The sequence below is a fragment of the Bombus pascuorum genome, chromosome 5, assembly GCF_905332965.1.
Source record: "Bombus pascuorum chromosome 5, iyBomPasc1.1, whole genome shotgun sequence".
Taxonomy (NCBI): Eukaryota; Metazoa; Arthropoda; class Insecta; order Hymenoptera; family Apidae; genus Bombus; species Bombus pascuorum.
Window position 1 is genome coordinate 11,620,878 of NC_083492.1, and position 21,997 is coordinate 11,642,874.

At 30.1% G+C, this 21,997-nt stretch overlaps 2 protein-coding genes across 4 annotated transcripts in view; one reads left to right on the plus strand and one right to left on the minus strand.

Annotated features, from left to right (window-relative positions):
- The window catches only part of LOC132907011 (dynein axonemal heavy chain 3), a 34,071-nt gene extending 14,530 nt beyond the window's left edge, over positions 1–19,541 (minus strand). The window contains exons 1-10 of one of the 3 annotated variants that reach the window (XM_060959721.1): positions 18,649–19,541; positions 16,272–16,505; positions 15,093–15,322; positions 14,801–15,013; positions 13,172–13,534; positions 12,878–13,088; positions 11,087–11,314; positions 7,197–11,021; positions 6,443–6,748; positions 800–5,836 (exon numbers count right to left, since the gene is read on the minus strand). In XM_060959721.1, coding sequence (XP_060815704.1) covers positions 800–5,836; positions 6,443–6,748; positions 7,197–11,021; positions 11,087–11,314; positions 12,878–13,088; positions 13,172–13,534; positions 14,801–15,013; positions 15,093–15,322; positions 16,272–16,412 — 10,554 coding nt within the window. In that variant the 5' untranslated portion in view covers positions 16,413–16,505; positions 18,649–19,541. Of the gene's footprint in view, positions 1–799; positions 5,837–6,442; positions 6,749–7,196; positions 11,022–11,086; positions 11,315–12,877; positions 13,089–13,171; positions 13,535–14,800; positions 15,014–15,092; positions 15,323–15,704; positions 16,154–16,271; positions 16,506–17,211; positions 17,883–18,648 lie in introns of those variants that run through there. The other 2 variants (XM_060959719.1, XM_060959722.1) reach the window with 2 other exon arrangements.
- A 130-nt stretch (positions 19,542–19,671) lies between these two features.
- LOC132907109 (tigger transposable element-derived protein 2-like) lies at positions 19,672–21,171 on the plus strand. Its single transcript, XM_060959869.1, has one exon. It carries the CDS (start codon positions 19,672–19,674, stop codon positions 21,169–21,171), a length of 1,500 nt encoding a protein of 499 aa, XP_060815852.1.
- The last annotated feature ends 826 nt before the right edge of the window (positions 21,172–21,997 follow it).

Here is a 21,997-nt window from a genome sequence, read left to right on the forward strand (position 1 = left end):
ATTTTTTAAATTAAATTTTAGTACATTTCGATTAATATCTTTTTGTACAAAATTTTGTATCAAATGTTCGAATGCAAAAACGGTACAAACTTTGAAGTAATATCCATTAGAGATAGGAGTAAGTGAGATCGTGCGTAGGTAAATGTACGCGTACTTGGCGTATATTCAACGTCGATTTATTCGAAAATGAAATCCTATACGAAAAAGTATTGCTTTACATTTTGGACTTATTTTTTCATATAGTCGAACTATTTTCAGTTGTACCATCATGTCAATATCAGCTTGTATGGTAATACCACAAAATATAATAATATACACATTTAACATTTAATATAGTATTTCATGGTGACAAATGGAAAAACTACTTTATCGATTACTGTTAATTATATAGTGTGAATTAATATAAATAAAAATATATAAATATAAAAATAAATATAAATAAAACATGCATAAGATGGCTTTTTTGCGAGGCATTTACAGTTATTATACAAAGTTAATTTAATCTTCGAATTGTAAAATGCAAATTGATCTATTATAACAATAATGAATCTCACAAGTGTTTGTCCTTCGCAACTAAAAGATTTAGACGTTTTACAGTAACTTTTTGATCACAACAAGATTGTAATCAAAAGAAATATAAAACAAGCGAATTTATTTAAGATAATACGTAATATATTTGTTTCTGTTCCAAACGGAGCAGAATTTCAACATACGAATTTTACTCTTTTGAATGAAAAATATTCTATTATGCATAAAAGGTAGGGATTTGCGAGTTGGGATTTACTATACATAATCTTACCTGTAGTTGTAACATACTAATGCGGAGATCTGATTCATTAAATTCATATGGTATATTCCAGCCTAATGGACCAAAATTACGTCTTTCTTGAACAACAGCATGAAAGAAGCATAGAGCAAAAAGGAGGCTCCTCCATTCACTTATTTTATTACAACTGTTAAAGAACTTTGTGTCTGATATGGGATCATTCAAATAACTTCTCAGTAGATTATTCTTCAATCCTTTTGGTGGTTCATTAGTCATTTTAACTCCATTTTGTAAAATAGAGATTGGAAAATCCTTCGATGGATAGCTGGTTAACCATAATCGAAATTTGGGATGCGTATTTTCTGGTATAATAATTTCATCGCAAATTCTGTCTAATTCTTTCATCCAAGATACTGCCAAATGGCAATTTTGAAGTACTACCCACTCTCCTCTTCTTATCCCTCTATCTATCATGTTCACTGCTATTGGACCTTGACCTTGTCCCAATGATATAGACATCAAATTTTCTTTTGGTATTCCATAATCTTCTGAAAATCTAATTAAGCCTGCCATTGGATCGGATCCAGGAGAAAGAATAAAAATAAGAGGAGTTACGTTACTAGAATCGCTATAACATGCTTGAAGATCAAATGGTGGTGGTTCTACAAAAGACTGTCCCATATTAAATATAACAAACATTCGCACAGCAGCCACAATTTTATCTGGTCTTATACATTTAAGTATAATTAGCTTCTTTAAATTTTCTCCCTCATTTTGGAATGGATATGGAAAAGATTCCTCCTGAGGATTAGATGAGTCATAATAAGCCTTCCAATATAACGTTTGTGTTTCAAAAGATTGTTGTAGCTTTCCAAGTTCAGGTAAATTTGTAGCTCTAACTATTTCATTCCAAGATTTATCAGTTAACCAAGGAGAGCCAGGATTTGGATAAGGATTATCTAGAGCTACGTCACCTGCCAACAAAAATGTCCAAAGTTCTTCATCTATCTTTTTATCAGCACGTAAAAGACCACCACACAGAACAAAAGAGAATATCAATTTATCCTTTTCAAATAAAGAACGACACACGTTTCTATAAATACTAGCTGTAAAATATGTATTTAAATTTTTTATTCGATTATTTAGATCTTCACTCCTTTCACTGTTTGCTATTGACATTTCATAAAGATGAATGAACCACGGTAAAGAATACTGGTACATAGGATCAATGTTTGCCAATTCGGAGATACAGAAGAACAGAACAGACCCGTGCCTCGAAACAGGTTTATATTCATTACGAGCATTATCAATTTCTATCGCTGTTTTAGCAGCTACCTCTTGCTTAGCTTCGATGTCTTCTGCCAGTGTTTTCGAAGTTGATAATATTGTAATTGCTGTTTCATCCTCCAAAATATTGCCCTCCGAGGCAGATAAAACTTCTAAAATTTTATCCTCTATTTCCTCCAATATCTTTTTATTCTTTGCACCTTCTATAATCAACTGATTCTTGCGTTCTTCCAGTACGGGTAATTCCTTAGCAACGACTATACCTAGTAACTGATCCTGAAGTCCTTGAGGTGTAATCATAAAATTTAATAATGTTACTTTCACAACTACTTCTGGTAAATAATGTGGATTCCTTAAACGCGTCGTAATATAAAATCGAAAATCAGAATTATATTCAATTATGTTTTCACCAAACTTTATATAGAAGATACCACGTTCTTTGTAAATATTTTTAAGAAGCACAGGTTCTAATATCGCATCTATTTCTTCTAAAATATTTTCCAACAAAACAGGTGTGCCAAGCTGTATACAAGTGTCCACTATTTTCACATAATTTGGATCAGAAAGTTTAATAACCGATAAATTATTTTCTTTCTCCATATTTTTTATCCATTTGTTTGCTTGATTTTGCGGGTCGATCATAAGTGGCCATCGATCAGCGTTTTTTACAATTATTCCATTTTCCACAGAAAAGTTATCTGCCGGTAAACCAAAAATTATCCATGCTCTAATTTCTACTTGTTTACCTAAAATATCAATCAAATTAAACTTTCTTCCACATGGAATTGCTGTTTCTACACAAGATTTGTGCCATTCTGCGATTAATTTATTTCTGTATTCTATCGTGAAGGCTCCAAAATATGCGACTACTCCTGAAGACAATAAAACGTCGCCAATAACATTATTAAGGCTTGCTCCTAATATAGTAGCTGTTTCCTGCCATCTATTTTTCTCTCCGCTTAAACCACTTAGCAATTTTTCAGCTCTATCTAATTTTTTCTTGCAATAATCAATTTGATCTTCGAGCTTCTTCTTCTCTCTCATGCACTCGGCAAATTCGTCATTGAGCGATTGTAACTTCTGAGTAACTTCCTGAAGAAGGGCTCTCTTAGCGTTTAAAGCCTCCATTTGTTTAGCAAGGGCGGCTTCAGCTTCTGCCAGCATTGCTTGTTTTGGAGCAACGACTTTAATCACCCGATCATAAACTTCAATCGCTCGTACCCACTTGCAAAGACCTTCACATGCCGTGGAAACCTTTTTAATAGCTTCCGGTTGAAAACTTCTGTCATTTATAAATTTTTCACGAATTATTTTCATGTATGCCGGTGGTATGTTGTCTTTATCAAAGTTTTTCAAACTCTCGAGAAATCTCATATCACCCAATATCCTTATAGAAGCTGGCCAGTAATCTTCTACAACTCGACCAGTTGCTGGATCTTGAACTTTTTCAGGTTTGATTCCTTTTAAAACGCAAATAGCTTCCATTACTAATCTTACGCCTGCTGGTGGACTTTTCATTGATCGCACAATACTAATGTCGGCAGGTTTCAAGGTATCCAGCGCAGTTAAAGCAGCTTCTAATGCAGGTGTAGCTTCAGCTAGATCGCTTTCGCAATCATCTTTTATAGCCTGTGCAGCAGCTGCAGCTTCGTTTGCTAAAGCTTCTTCTGCACCTACAATTTCCTTTCTTGCTTCAATGTTAATAGTATCCTGTTCTATTCTAACCATAAGTTTATTGCTTAACTCGGATTGTGCCAGTAATTTAGGTTGCAAGGCTTGAAGTTCCTGTTTCATAACCGCTATTTGTTCTGCTGCGAAATCCAACCTTTCCAATCCCATTTCGTACCGCATTTGTTGCTCGGTAATTTCTTTGATTTTTTGATCATATAGCCTGCAAAACGATTTGATAAGTTCTAAGAAACTCGTCGGTGTTATGTAGTATCTTCTGCCTTGTGTTTTATAATAATCTTCACTAGCCAATGCGATACTTATATGGAACTTTTTCGACATGTAAACACATTTTTCTCGTAAATCCATACTGATGTTAACATTTTGCAATGATACTCGTGCTACCTTTTCTAGGGCATCTTCAGGCCAAACTGTATACCAATCAATAGTACAGCAGTTTATCAATGAGGGGAACATTCGCAAGCGATTTCTAAACTTATCTCCTATTGGAGACATTGTCAAAATCCAGTGAAGGTTTTTTATTATCCTCTCAAGGAATAAGTTGTAAAGAATCATAGGAGTAATTTCAACTTTTCTCCCACCGATGCTATGCATTATATTCGTCATTTTATCTAAAATTTCAGCCTTTTCTTCGGTATCGTATAAATTTGGTACATCGGCAGTGTTTAAAACCATATTTATATCTTCGACGAAAGATTCATCCTTTATTTGATGATCGCCAAAAATAAAGGTAGTAGATTTTCCATCGCATCCAACACGTAATAACAACCTTTTTAGGTCTTCTCGCCATTCCGAAAATTCGTAAGTCGTAGTAATTTCAATCTGATACATAATATATTCGCACATGTTAGTTGCCAATTTAGCGCACGAACTTCTACCCGATCCACCTATTCCTATTAGAAGAGCATTTCCACTTTCTTGTTGCAATATTCGTGAAATGCGAGAAACGTGTTCAATAGCATATCTGAATAAAACTAACGACATAGGTGTCTTAGAAAGCATATTGTACTCTGTTAAATAATAATCCATTTTTTGTTGTAAATCTTCAAGATCTATCACTTCATCATATATTTTCGGTTCAGCATCGGGTTCTATATAATTACCAAAGAAGAGGTCACGCATGTGAGAACTTGTTATCGTTTCTCCTTCTTGTAATAGTCTGTTGAGTACTTTTCCTAGCGGTTGTCGTAACTGATCGTAACAAGTATACTGAACCATTTCAAACAATGTTTCTCGATCGTTATCATCCACCAGTCTATCATGGAAAACTCTATACACTTCGTGAACCCATAGTCTAATTAGTTTATCCGGATCCTTCATTCTAGAGGCTGGTACCAAAAGTATACCCTTAATAACCCGGCTGAAATCACGCAAATTAAAAGTATAATGACTTTTTGCTGGAGTTGGTAGAAAGGTTTTGATCGCGTTGAGAAATATATCCATCGTTGCATTTACAATCATTTTTCCTAATCTTGAAATTTCTGATACAAATCCCTTTGCAAAGTGTGAATCAAGAATCGAGGAGAAGATTTTGGTCATTGTCATCTCTTCAAAAAAGTCGATACCAATTATATGCATGTGTCGAGTTAATCTGGGTGTGACCATGTTGGAACCGCCTCCGGGTGGCAACATAGCACAAATTAGAAACATATCCACTAAGTATAACATTGTCGTATCTTTTAAATCAAACCAGTGCCCATGATCCACCCATTGACGGATGAGTTCAATTGGCGGTTGAGCTCCGTATTGTTCTACCTGCGGCATACTTAGATCATCAACGAATAGTACGCATTTCTTTCCCATTTGTGGGCCATATACACCTTTTCTTCTACGATCCAACTTAGACATCACTATCTCTTGGGTTTGAGCAGCAGTGGTACGAGCACTAAAGTTTATAATATTCTCTATATATTTTTGTCTAGGTAGAAATTGCAAATAATCTAATACAATAACAGATTTGCCGGTACCAGTTGGCCCAACAAATAATATAGGTATTGCTCTATGTAGAAGATTTCTGATAAAGAAATACTGAATTACTACTTCAGTTGTTGGTATAATTAATCCATTTGATTTTACATCCGGTAATAAAGACGCCTAAGATACAAAAAAAGATGAATTAGACACATAAATTGATATTAAATTTGCCTCTTACAGTAAAATCTATTCAGAAAGAAATAGAAATTTACAAAGTATTCATTTGAAATGTTATTGTGGATTATATATTTAGAATAATAGTATCATTTTTATTTTAAGCACCAAGAAAAATTATTCTCTATGTTTATAGTAAATATTTTTATAACATTTGATAATCGAATTATAAACTATCGTAATGCGACAGAAGATCACACAAATTTAATAGATTAAATGAGATAATAATAAGTAATAAGATCATAACTATTATTAAAAGAAAAATAATTATTCATATTAAACAACTGTAATATTTCTGAAATTAATAAACTGCTTCATGAATATGACAACATTTCTATATCAAAACCTTCTAATGTTAAAAATAGTTATTAGACTACATTAATATTTTGTAATTATTTTGGGAAAATAATGCATTTATACTTCAATTCAGTCATTACGAAACACAAATCTATCTATCCTATTTGTATTATGCTTGAGACATTTTACAAAAGTAACGTAATACTGCAAAAAGGAAAGAAGAATTGAAATAATGCTTATTAAAATATTTAATACTTGTAACGTTGTGTCCATCCACGGTATCCAACATCCATTATTTCTTTTATCGTATATCCAATCGTAAACGGTTCCCTTATCAGGAAAAAGCTGTTGTTTCGTCAATTTAAAAGCTTTTGGTTTAGGATATTCTTCGACATTTCCAAGTGATAATTTTCTTAAATAAACGTCAAAAGCCTTCCTGCTATCGCTCATTAATGTTGAACACATTCCCCAAATCATACTAAATAATAAAACACATTGTAGCCAAACTGTGCTAACTTGTGTTTCTCCATCCAGCATTGCAGTGAAAAGTTTTGTAAAAGACTAAAATAAATAGTTATAATAATATATATTAAATCCTGATCTGAATTTCAAGATCTATAGAGTCTAGTATTATTTATACTTTTAGCATTTTAATGCTATTAATATAATAACAGATTAGAGATTCATTATAAGAATAATTAAAGATAGAATTTCAACAAAAAAAGAAGCTGTTTAGAAGATGTTTAAAAAAGATGAAGTATTCAATCAATATAATAAATAACTCTTATAACGCACAAAGGAACATGTGAAATTCGCTTAAGTTGTAGAATAGTATAACTTTTTTGCTATTTTCAGGCATTATATCAATTGTCGAGGTGTTGCATATTTTAAATATATTACATATATGTAATGTTACAATTCTGTATATATATCTATTATTTGAGAAGAGGTTAAGAACGCATCTACCATACAATTAATGTAAATATAGTAGAAATATATTTCTACTTACTAAGAACATATGAAGATCTGACGCTTCCACAAATGTTTTACAATAATGTTGTACAAAATACAGAATTGGCTCTGTCAACCATTCGATCAATTCAATAATTAACTCATATTGTTCGATAAGTAACTTATTTTTAAGGTATGTTTTGTATGAGTCAAATAATGCATTCCAACCAAGTTGAGATGGTTCCATATAAATCATGCCACATCTACTGACAGTAGCTGGTGAAGCATGTTCCAAATCAGCTGGTTCAAACATCATATTCATTTTATGTGACATTTGTATAATTTCTCCAGACATCAGGCAGAGTTTCTTATTATCATCAAGCACCGTATTCATACTCTCAATCCATATAGCATCAACAGGTCCATCGAAAACTATCCACTTCCGTTCGGGCGATATAGCTTGTGCAAATTCCCTGAAAATGTTTGCTAAGACACCATCGCTCCATTCGTGCGATACTGGATCAAAACTACCATACAACTGATCCAAAGTAATAGCTTTTGGATTAATAATCTTATAAATCGTTGAAAATTCTCTCATAGTAGCGCGTCTTTTACCAGCTAACTCACCCAAAGCTTCGGCCAAAACTTGATACGCTTGGGTTTTTCCGCTTAATGTACGACCTACGATCATCAAACCATGACGTACCAACAACATCTCATAAATTTGGATTATTTTTTCCATGTACCAAGGCGTGTCTTGAAGATTTCGTTTCTTCAAAACAATTCTAATTAACTCTATTAATTCATCGCGATGAGGTTCTGGTAAACTGGTATCAGGGAAAAGATCTGTGTATATTCCATTAAATAGAGGAATATCTTGAGCCAAAAATTTCGGAAGATTGACGTCAATGATCGCTTGAAGGATCAAAACAGATTCATTTTGCATGGGATATTTCAACTTTAAATTTCCAGCAGCAGTAAGCACGGTTTTTACAGCTCGCATGCCATAATCATAATGATTTTGTGAACTTAATTGTTCAGAACATAATTTATACGTATGAACTATCTTCTCTGCAAGATTCTTGGCGTCTATGAAACCGAAAGAATATAAAGTAATTTCTCCTATCATAGCGTAATCTGGTACCATCATTGCTACTGTACGGAAAAGAACTTTTAAATTATCAGGAAGTTCTTGACGTCCAGCATAACCAGGATTCATTGTTATGATAACATAGTAAGTGGGATTTAATTTAATCTCTGTACCCTCAAACATAAATTTCTCCAATTGTAAACTTATAGCCATCTGAATGGTTAAAATTTGCTGAGCAATCACCGAGAGAACTTCTAGATCTATTCTGTTAAATTCATCAAAACAGGCCCATGCTCCAGATTGCGCAAGCCCTTTAAAAAATTTACCCATTGCTTGAAAGTCAAGTCCATCCGAACAATTAAAAACGACACATTGTTTAGCGACAGCTTTTGCAAGATCTTTTGCTGTTTCTGTTTTACCAGTTCCTGCGGGGCCTTCGGGTGAACCACCAAGATTTAATTTTAATGCACTCATTAAAGTTCTGTAGCATCGATCAGTTAATGGTGTTATTACAAGTCTGGAAGTATTTCCAAGGTACTCGAAAGCATATGCTACAGAGGTCGTAATTATTGTGACCAAAATACTATTATCCAACCAATAATATCTCAGTTGTGATATCCAATCAAAATCCATAATGTTAGTCACTTGTTTGTCAATGAGCAGTCGTACTACATCTCGAGCATGAACATCTATCACAATCAAAGCATTTATTGTTATTCTCGCACCCGGCTCCAATCTACCTCTTACTAAAGTGACAGTTTTTTCTATTTGATGATTACATGTCTGTAAATAATTTATCGTAGAATGATCTTCGAATGATTCGCAAACTTCGCTAGTCCAATGTATTTGACTGCAACAAATAACAATTTGACCAGGCCAAGAAAATATCCATTCTTCTCTAACAGTGTTGAAATATGCGATAATACTTTCCTCGGCAATGTCTCGAAGGGAAGCTCTCATAAGTTCTTCTACTTGACACAACCATTTTTCAACCATGCCTTTTGCATCTGCTGGATAAATCTTTCCACTTAGTGGAACATACTCTTCTTCATCTGATAACATTCCAATAATTTCTTCGTCTTTAGTAAATCGCAATTTACTAATACCTTCAAAACACTTTTTCAAGTGGGGCTGTACTCTCTGTGGATCCTTAGTTTCAGAGAGTATTTCTAAGAGTTCGTCATTTGACAAAAAGAAAAACCTTGGGAAGAATAAACGTTTCTTCTCTAGATATTCGTTTAAACCTTTCTGTATTTCTTCCAATAATGAGTTACATAACGTTAATTCTTGCAGTATATTTAACATACCGGTAGCATCAAGTACACGATTATGTTCGACAGCGTATGCCATGATCTTGCGCCAAATTTTATCCATCCTTCTAAAATGCTTCGCTTCTGTCGGCATTTGACGCATTATATCTTCGCTGCTAAATATCGGTTCTAGATACATCCAAGTTGCTTGACACATTAACCACTGATCAATGATATCCTGCATTTGCAATAATTTATTTTCCCACGCCTGCATCTCCTCTTCGAAAGCTTTTATAAAGGGAGAACTTCTCATCGTTTGAGCTTTCAAAATATGATCGTCCAATAATTGATGAATATCATCTACAGCGGATAATATATGAACACCAGTTTCACGATATAGTATGAATTGAAACTTAACATCTGCCCATTCTTCCTTCATCCTTCGTAAATTTTGTTGGAGTGCGTGTTCTTTGATAGCAGCAGACGATATTTCTTCGAGTCTACTTATATGAACTAACAATCCCAGTTCTACCATGTCAAACAGACAACTTGTGGGCGTTGGTACTATATCCACATTTACTACTTTGCTAATTTGCTTCCAATGTCGATCCTGTAATCCAGGAGTACAAATAATTTGTAAAAGTGGGATGTATTGTTTGAACTTCTCCACTTTTCCACGAATCATTTCAGTAATTTTTCGCGCACCCGGAATGTCGGTAAGAATACGAGCCAGCCTATATAATGTGCGCCAGATATTATCAGTCTCATCTTTAATTTCTTCGGCATCGAGATCAAAAAATGGACCATTAAACCATCTATCATAATTCTTATGAAAATCTAATACCGTATGCCATAGAGTATCGAGTGCATTGACAACCGTTGACATCGTGGGAACTAATAAGTATGGACTCAATTCCATGTCTAAAAGTCCTTCTTCTTCATTGATCTCTTCAACTTCTATCCTAATCTCTTCCATCCCTTTAGAAAGATGTTCAATTTCCAATACCGCATCTTCCATCTCCTCCATAGTTAGTACAGGTGGATCCTTCTTCTTAAATTGATCGATTGCCAATTTCATGTTATATATTTTTTGTTCAAAATTATCCCTTCTTATACGCAATACTTCCTCAAGATATTCTTTTCTCATATTTAATCTTGTGTTTGCTAGATCCATTACGGTTTCCATTTCTTTCGGCCATGTGATGGTGCGAGTATTTAAGTGAATGTCATCATCCGTGGGTGCTTGATAATTAAAAAGGAATAGAATCAATTCTACAGAACGCAATAATTTTCTTCTTAAATTAAACATGGTCGAATCTCGACTCTCGCACAAGTAATTGTACAATTCAACAACATCTTGCGTCTTCTCAGGCATTTTTGAAATATTTTCTGCTATTGTATCAAAATTAGAGCACAAATCTCGATTATTGGATCGTAACTCATTTGCAAAGAAATTACAAATAATTGTGCGAAGATCATAAAGGATTTGCCTTAAAGTGTTATTTAAAATAGTGCAGTCGATTTCTACCAAGTTCAGAGGAATCTAAAATTAAAAATATACATAAACTTGGTACATTATTGCGAAATATTTATCATTTAGACGTTTACCTTGTTACGAAACACTGAAATTTCTTCTCTAAGTTGGTCATAACTTTTTATTTTTTGTTCAAATTCATGTAGATATGGCATGGGTTCAATCTTAAAAAAGTTGTCTAAATTTCGTTTAGCTTGGCCATCGATTATGTACAAAAAATCTTCGTAACATTTCAAATAAATTTGTGGACCCATCGTATGAGCACTCACAACATTTAGTACATCAGTGATTATACTTAAAACCTACAATATTTATTTCATGTTACAATGATAAAACTAATGAGAATAGAGTTTGTAAAGAGTAAAGTTTGTAGAGTTTATATGATATCAAAAACTACCATAAAATAGCGAGTGGTTTATTATTTTGAAATGTAATAAAATTCTTCATAAAATTCAATTCTTATAGAGATTATACGTCGCTTCAAGTAATACACCAGTTAATATAGAGAACGGGAGAAAATGATAGCCCACTTGAAACGTTCGTGCGTATTAAATTTCTTATGAGCTGTTATTGAGATGCCTACCTAACTACCTAAGTATGTTATAACATTAGCAAGTGATCTTATCCCTTCGAATTGGAACAGATCTGTTATTTTGTGTTATATCTGACTTTAACATACGAATAAAATCAGTTTGAGGATTAATGAAACTTCAAATATCTTTTTCTAATAGAGAGGATTATTTGCCACCTAGTTCCTAGATATAGTTCCTTTGAAACTTTTGTTCCTCGTGATGAGTACTAAAAATTTGATTGTGAAAATCATGCTCAAGATCAATTTTTCCAATTTAATTTCTCCACGGATCCGAAGACGCAGGATCACCTGCAAAAGCCATGACGAACAGTTCCTTGACACCGTGTAGATTCCTAGGTAACGTCGTATTATATTTCTATCGTTTTCTTTTTTAAATGGGTCAATAAAAAGTTTTGAATAAAAATGCATTGCTCTACCGAATACAAAAGTTTCTATGTGGCGGATAGTGCGAAAGAACGCTACAAGCTCGTAGTGCTTTGAAAACGTCTGAATGTCAGCTACAAGGATATGTGATAAAAAATGGAGATACCCATTTAAAAATTTTAATGTCAATTTTACAGAACATTTCAAGATCATCGCGAGGTCAAATAGATAAAAATATAGTATGTCTCCCTCGATACTATAAAATATATGTGTAAAACATATTTTCGTATCATTCATATTTTTTCAGATATTTGAGCGCTCCAACTTAAACAGAAAATACTGTATATTTAAAAATAAACAAAAACATTGAGTGAGCTATCACTTAGTCTCGCAATATACCTGACTGGTTTTTTACCCGCATAATTTTTCTTCTTTCTATTCTCGCTTTAAGTACACATAACGTAGTATAATATGTAAGAAAAATACTGTGCATAAATGTTATGATCCAATTACTTAATTAAAGGATATGAAATATCGCCACTTTTCCGCGAAAGAATTTTAATATTAATTGATATTAAGACAATTTTCCGACTAAATTTCTTTCAGCTTGATATATGTAATATCTATTTAATTATTCCATAAATAATAGTTCTACTTACTTATTCGATTTAAAAATCATTTCATTCATTTTTGCATGAATACTTCTCAGATATTAAATTTAAAATAGAATTAATTGTATAGACAAGCTTAAAAACAATTATTAATAAAAATTAATTAATAAAACAAAGCAATATGTATAAAACTAGATTTTAAGAAATAAGGATATAAAATAAAAATATGAAACACAAAATTATATAAAGAATAAAATGTTTAATATTAAAAAGATCAAAAATTACAACATTTCCTTTACCGATTCTTCATATCGTGATACGGAGAATAAGAACTCCTGTTTCTTCAATTCAGGAAATAAGATCGTTTCAATTTTTGGAATCATTGTCCCAACTTCAATAACTTTATCAAAACATTCTGAAATAATTGCACGTACTTCTAAAATACTCGGTTTACAATTTAATTTAATTGTACCAAGTTCTGGCTCCACTGTTATTGTTATAAAGGGAGTTCTAAAATGTAACTTTAATGATCATTATGCATACAAATTATCAAAACTAATATGAATATATTATTATATTAATAAATCACTTACTTGTAAAACATTAGATCCTCAAAATCACCCTCAAAATAATTTCCCTTACTATATTCCATAAAAAAATCTCTAATATTATTTAGCGTTTTCATCACCATCATTCGCAATTGTAAAGATAAAAGAGTATTTACACTTCTAAAATATTTTTCAATCAGTGATACAGATGCATCATAATGTTTCTCAATAAAACGAGACCAAGCGTATTTCTTCTCTAAGAAAAATTCAGCAACGTCAGCCAGCCAGTACTTAACAAGTTGATCTATAGCTTTATTACATAATAAATTCATTTTAGGCTGTATTTCATTTGCTGAAATGGGGATAGTTCCTAGATCTTCAAGCTTAACGATCGTAACGTCATAATATCTGAAAGAATAAATCATTTTCATACACATTGATTTTTAAGCTTGAAGCATACAGCTTCAAAAATAAATCTTTTAGAAATTTTCAACAGATCAAATGTTTTTCAAACGCACGTATAAGATTATTTTGACTTTTTTAAATGATACTACGTATTTCTGATTTCATACTGTTATACCTGATGGCATGACGAATTCATCTACCTATCGTAATATGACCTTGAAATGATTTTTCGGAATAACGACAAAAATCAATATGACCTTGACTTTTTGTTAAAAAAAACAATCTTATGAAAATTTCTTACATTGACATTTATAGTCGATTGAAAGCTAATTAACTTTTACTAAAAACATTTTTTTGTCAAATTATTATCAGAAGTTCTTGAAAACCGTAGCATCAGTTACATATTGCATCCTATATTTTGACAAGAATATTGTTATTGACCATAGATTAACTAATAATATACTTATTTTGTTTACCACTCCTTATAACAATTTAATAAAATTTAATTAAATGTAAGAAAATTAGACGGCTCAAATCGAAAAAAGTTACACGAACAATAATACATATTTACATACTCGTTGAAATTGCAGGAATAATGTAATATTTTTTAAAATTGTTCAGCCAACTTAACTACGATAATGCATGATTCCTTGTATGATTTGTTCGATTGTCCATCAAATTAATTTTAACTAATTTGTCACAGTGAAAAGTGAAGAAATGGATAAATGAGGTCGGACGAGTGTCACTTTTGCTATTAACAAGTAACATCGTTCAAATGAGACATACCGATTATGATAACACTGTAAATATCATAGTCTGCACATAGGTATTTATGTTGCCGATTATACATACATATATATATATATATATATATATTAACAATTTGCTGAATTTGTTAGAAAAATTATTTTGTCAATATTTAAAATAAAATATATTTTCAATAAAAAATATTTCTAGATATTTCGATAAAAATTTTTTATTTAAGTGATAATTATTATATAAGTAAATCTCAACACGTTAAATTTGTAATATTACACTCGTGCTGATCGGAAATGAGTATGTACTTACCTGCTAATTTATAAGTAAATTATAAACGTGAAAAAGTGTATTAGAAATATAGTAAACATTTATATTCAATACCCAACAAATATTGCTATGTTCCAATAGAATTAAAAATTTATTATAGTCACTGCTTTTAATTTTTATAATTATCTACGAAGTCTTATACAAAATTATTACATTATAAAATATTATGTTTGCAGTACTTACTTGGTAAAATATAAACTTTGAATATTTCTCAATATTTCATTTCCGATAAATAAATTATAATGCATAAAATGGCCTGCCATCAATTTAGATTGATGCCACGGAACAGGCGCCCGTATGATTAAAATTGGATGTTCCTGGCGCAAAGGTTTTATAAGAAATTGTTTATAAGTATCAATAATTTCTAGTTGTAATTCCATTATTAGTTCATCAAAACTACAAATAAAAATTTTCCTTCTAAAGTTGTTGTTACGTATGGAAACGGACATAGTAATTAGAAATTGTATAAACCCACTCTTCTAATTTTCGTAATCTATCAGAAATACATTCTTTTGCTGCTTCAAAGTAAGTATTATCATAATAATTTAAATCATTGTCATTCATACAATAGTTTTTAAAATATATTGGTTTGCTATGAATCTTTCCCTTAATAAGTTCCTCAGGTTTCTTATTACTTTCTTTCAATATATCGTCTATTTTCTCTTCTAATGATTTCGGGATTTCAGCTTCAGTTATTTGAAACATCTGTAAATTTAATTTGATAATATTAACTAAGCATTACTAAGTACCAGTTAAATGCAGTATTTTCAAAACTCCTTGCCTAATCATGTTGATCGATAAAAAAAATATCCTATCATAGAACCAAGAACAACAAAGATTAATTTTAGGTTTTCTTTACTAATTATTGAGATAAAAAATCAGTGATAATATCGCTGTGACTCAGCAGTTCTCTATGCGAACTAAGAACAATTCGATTGGCATTGTAAACCTCAAATTTTACCAACGACACATAACCGGAACTTACTTGTACAACTCTTAAAGAAGAAAATTATATTTGGTGTCCTAAATGATACTGTGGTAACTTGCAAAAAATATTGTAGATCAAACATTAAATACGTAATCATACCATGGAATTTTCAAGAAAGTTAATGTCTTTTTGAGCCCTCCAGTTTACTTAAACTCTTTTTGAACTTTGAATAGATCAAGTAGGTAATAGAGGAAAGGTGCGAAATCGGAATTATACAGAGGATGAGTCAATATGTCAAACTTGAATTTAAGGAACCGTCGATTTACAAGATTAAATGAAAGATACTACATGCGTGACTTACTGTTCAGCTGAAAACCTATTTCTTCTGAGGGCACAAAAAAGCTTATGTAACGATAGAACAAGTATTTTCATGTTCATAGAAAATAAGGAGATTGCGTATATTAAAAAAGTTGTCTAAAAGTTGAAATAAAATTTATAGCTGCATTACGGATAATTATTGATTCACCTTCATATGAAACACGAACACACATTGTGGCTAAGATGCTCTACCTCATACACAGAATTTCAATCAACGGAAATTCAAACCTTACAATTGACATAATAAATAAAGTTATGTGTACTTGCCATTATGTTTAAAATATTCTTGTGTAAAGAGAAACTTTTACAATTTAATTTATATATTAATAAAAATTGACAATATATTACCTTTTCTTCTGTTAACATTTTGTTTTCTTGCTTTCCTGTTTTTAATATTTTATTCTTACATCTTTTATTTGTTTTAATATGCTCTTTTTGGATTGTTCTCCACAAACATGTACCATCTGTTAAATCTTTCAAGCTAATCATATTATTTGATAAAGTCTTTACAAACTGTGGTGATGTTTCTTTTTGCACATTTTTATATTTTTTTATATACTCTGCTGATGAGTTAGTAAACTTCTATCCAGAAATAAAGAAATTATGTTGTAAATTAAATTATGTTCCAAATTGTTTGTATGATATGTTATTAATGTAAACATGTTCATATAGTTAATTGAATGCATAGTGTAATTCTACCCATAAAAAATTATTTACCCTTAGTTTTTAATTCTCTCTGATACTTAAAAATCAGTATTAGATTGCACCTGCCTTCTTATTATTTTATAAATTGTTTAAATACGTGTATAATATATACATTACAAATTTACAATTTCATACTAAATTTCATTATCACATTTTAATATTTCATTAATATCACTTCATTTAAAAAATTTAATTTTAGGAAACTTTATCACTAATATTAACATAAAGTAAATTATACAAGTATTTATATAATACAAGAATTTATCCTAAATATATTTTTAATTATGCACAAACATTAAATATACCACATACATATAAATAAAAATTATATATATATAATATACTGTATATATATATATATATATATATATATATATATATATATACACAGTCGATTACATATATATATATATATGTATATATATATGTGTGTATATATATATATACAGTCTAATAATGTAAAATTACAAAATAATAATTCATAATTATAGTAAAATTATGACATTTATCTATTGTTATATATTGTTTCTCATATGTAAATCTTAATAGAAAATACATAATTATTGTTTTTTGAATGTATTACCTTCATTTAAACAATTATATGTTAGATGTGTTCACTATCTTGAAGAAGTTATTTTAATTGTAAATAGAAGGGTAACTATGGTAACCATAACGAGTTAATACTCATTAAATCTATCATTATATACATAATGAGTATCAAAATTACTTTAGAATAAATAAATAAAATGTGATACAAAAACAAAATAAGTGTGGATTCACCATTAGTATGAGGTACTGGAGTGTAAAAGGAAATAAAGAACCTGGAAACACTCGAAGCCTGTAAAATCTTAAGCAATTAGAAATAGGATAGTTGATAAGGCAAGTAGAGAACAAAATAATAGAAACTAAGTTTCTGTAAGGCATTTTGTAAAGGATATGGATGTCCCTTATACTTATTAGGGGGAAGGGTACAAAAAGCAAATAAAACGTAGTAAATAGACAAATAAAATTAAAATATTATATATCATTTGAATTGGTCTAAGTGAAAAAGTATACTACATTTTTATTGTATATAAAATAACTCCAACAAAGATAAACTTAAAGATATTTAAAGCTGTAAAAACAAAGATATCATTTACTTAACATGATAAAATTAAAAGATTGAAATTACAAAATATTTAAGGGAAAAGTTTACACATATAAAGATAGATAGGTTAACAATATTTATTAAATTTAATCAATTGAAGCATATTATATTCTATAATATAATATTTTATATTATACTATATTCTAATCAATAATAATTCAAATATAGATATTAAAAATATTAATTTTGGTCCTTTATTCTTGATGTTTAATATTTTCAACATTTGTTTTTAATACGATACATTATAATCCAATAAAATAACAACAAAATTAAATAGAAATTTAATAAAAATGCTTATTGTAAACAATAATAAGGCAAATATTCTTGTGCTTATATTCTTCGTATCTTTCGTTTGATACACGTGACAAAATGAAAGTTAAAATACCTTTAAAACTATTTTTAATTTGTACACCGAATATTCCTAATAATCAATATAATAATAATCAATATATAGAAATATGCATTTCTATTTAAAAAAAGATACATTTGCATTTGTAAATAACACTTATGAAAAAAGTAATGTAAAACTTTAACTTCCTTACATCATTCATTTTTCTCATCTAACATTCTTTTGTACTATTTTTGTACAAAAGTTTGTACTACTACAAACAAATATTTTGTAAATTTGAGAGACGCCATACTAACTAGGTTATGTTTACATCAATCACTGTTGCCACATCTGTTATATTTGTGTTTAGCATCAGTTAATAAGTCAACTGCAGCTCGTTATAACCACATGGATTATCGTCAGCATCCATAACTCCATAAGCATATTGTAATTCATATAATATTATACGTATTTATAATAAACAGTAGATTCGTAATACGTATTTATAATCGACAGTAAGTCGTTTATTGACTCAAAGATAGTACCGTCAATCGCGTCGCGAATTATACACTCTCATTTTCATTTTACACACATGTACATATGTACACACGTGTTTCTGTTTAGACAGGAACAAAATATTAGATTTTGATGATTAAATCATACATATGTATGTAAGTACGTACTTTCATACATATATGTATATATGTTCACTTATGTTATATTCTTTTTTTTTTTTTTTAATAAAATGTTGAAAATTATAATATAATCCTGTTTTTAATCATAAGAACATATACATTCATGTAACATATTTTTTACTACGTAAGGTTTATTATAATCCATTGCCATATTTTGATATAAAAATTTATAACTCCACCATAAACAATAATAAACGGTTATTCGCATATAATCGATAGCAAGTGGTGCCCCCCTAGCTGTCACAAACAGTTCAATGAGAGAAGTAGGTATTCCAAGAATTGCTCACTGTTATCTACCTCCAACTTGCTTTAGAAGCACCAGTGTAACAATAAAAGTGAGTGAAATAAAGTGAAACGTTATTTAAATTGTACTTTATATTACTCGCAATACAAAATTAGTTTACAATCTGAGATTATATATGAATCAACTATTTTGTTATTATTAAATAATAAAGAGTATGTTTATACAAGTAATGAGAATGTTAAGATTGTTGAACCACCAAATTTATGACACAGTTTTATAATCGTGGTTTTGAGTATTTGACACACAACAATACTTTCAGAATGCATTTAAAAAAGAAGACCTTGACACAGAATTGTATGCTTCTGCTGTCTGGGCACAAATAGTATTTTCTTCCTTTTTGAAGTTACAATTGATGTACATATTACAAAATGTATTACATAAATAATATATAAAATAATCATGTACGTACGTATATATATATATATATATATATATATGTATATGTATATATTGTACAACAATTATACATGAATGAGTCATAATTTTGAATCTCTGTTAAATCTGATTGCAAATATTATATCGATAGAAAACGTATCTCATAATAAATAAAGGATACCAATTTTGTAATTATGTCATCGCCACTTAAAAGAAAATTATTATCTAACGATAAATCAACAGATGAAAGGTTTCATAAGCACAAAACATATGATAAAGAGTTAATCAAACCAGTTGTTGAAAAAGCATCGACTTCTATGCAAAAAGAAGAAACTACAGTCGCAACACGTTTAGAAATTATTCGAAAATTAGAAGAAGGTGTCACAATTGGTAAACTTGCTGCACAGTATAGTCTTCACAAAAGGACCATAGAGCGATATAAAAGGAATATCTCATCACTTCGAAAAATTTCAAAAAATCCAAGACGTTTGGTTATGAAAAGAACTCGTGCATCTTTACACGAAGATACAAATGTTCGACTACTTGAATGGATTTTAGAACGACAGATGAAAGGAGATATCCTTCGCGACAGCATGCTGCAAACCAAAGCGATGGAATTACATGAACAATTTGGATGTTCGACACCTTTTACGGCTAGTCGAGGTTGGCTGTGGCGTTTTAAAAAGAGATATAATATAAGCGGTTTCGGTTGCCAAGGAAAAGCAGATGAGATAGCACAATTGACAACAGACACATTAACAAAAATATTAAATGAGGAAAATATCAATAGAGAAAATATATATAATATATATGAAACAACCTTAATGTGGAGAATTTTCCCACAAGCAGTCTCGTTGAATGAAGAAGAATCGTCGCAAAATGAAAAAATAAAAAAAGATCACATCATAATAGCATTTTGTGTCAATGCTACGGGAACGCACAAATTACAGCCATTGTTTGTTACTAAATATGTGATTCCACAATCTTTAAAGCATAGTAGACATATGCTACCTATAGTATATAGAAGTCAAAATAGTAGTTTTATTGATGAAACAATTTTCATTGATTGGTATGCCAATCATTTTAAACCGAATGTAAAACAGCGTCAACAGCAGGAACATTGTATAGGGAAAGTGTTGTTATTCGTTGAAAATTTTAAATGTGATATATCTCTTAAGAAAGAACACCAAGATTCTTATTTCAAAATAATAATTTTTCCATCTAATACACCTTCGACCATTCAAATAATGGATGAGGGTATAATTGCAAATTTTAAAAAATTATTTCGGGAGAAATTGCATTATCGTCAAATACGTCAACATGATAATGAAGTAAAAAAGTTCTATACCAATTACGATATAAAAGAATGCATTGATTTAATTAGTGAAACATGGGACGAAATAATAGTGACCGACATTGTACATTCTTGGAGGAGACTTTTAGGTAAGCAAAATACTCACATTATTATCAAAGAAGAAGTCGAATACCTCGAAGAAACCCAAGACTTCGAAGAAAATGTTGTTTCTGACAAAATATTGGAGTCAGTTGTAAAATGTGAGGAAGAAGAATCGACTATTATAACAAAGGAAGAAATCGATCGCATGTTCCATAGTTTGGAAATTTGGGCTGAAACACAGCCTAATTTCATTAAATCGCATGCAGAAGTTTTAATACATTACCATAATCAACAATAATATTTTATATAATAAGATAAAAGATTTCTGATTGAAGTTTCAAATGTTTTTGTGTATCGTGTATCACTTCTTGCCTTCAATTGTTCCACTCGTCCTTTTATATTTTGTATCCATAATTTTTACATCTCACAAAAGAATGTTAATTTTTCAGAATAATTACATAAATAAAGTGAATAGAAATTTTGAATAAAAAATTCGTGTGTACTATATGCTTATATCTTTTAGTAGTTACTTTGTTGATTATTAGCTATCAATGTAATCAATTTAATGAAAAATTCATTTCTTAATTTTTCATAGTAGCATAGTTTTACAATAGTGTATTTTTAGAGATTTGAGTGTCTTTCTTGTAAAGTATATACATGAATGCTTGTCTTTTGCTTTGCATTATATTGTATATTTTGTTGTATATCTTTCATTTCCATATACCTTAAATGCTTAAAAATATTTTTATAGAAATTAAAATAATCAGAAAGAAATTTAATTACATTTGATGTAGACATTTATTATATGTAACATTAAAAATTAATGTATTATATATTTCCTAATAATTACTATAAAGTCAATTGAAGCATTCAATGTATGTTAATAAAATATGTACATTCTCTGTCATTTTAAAATTAACAGTAGTAAATACTTAGTACAGTAGTAAATAATTATTGTCATTAGTATTTTCCTCTAACATAACATTTTTTCTAGCAGTTTTCTAAATATTAATTACGAAAATTATATATATTTTTATATAAGATCTACTGTATCAATTGTACACACAATATTTGCAAAACATTACACAATATTTGGATTATCTCGAAATTCTTAATTTATAATT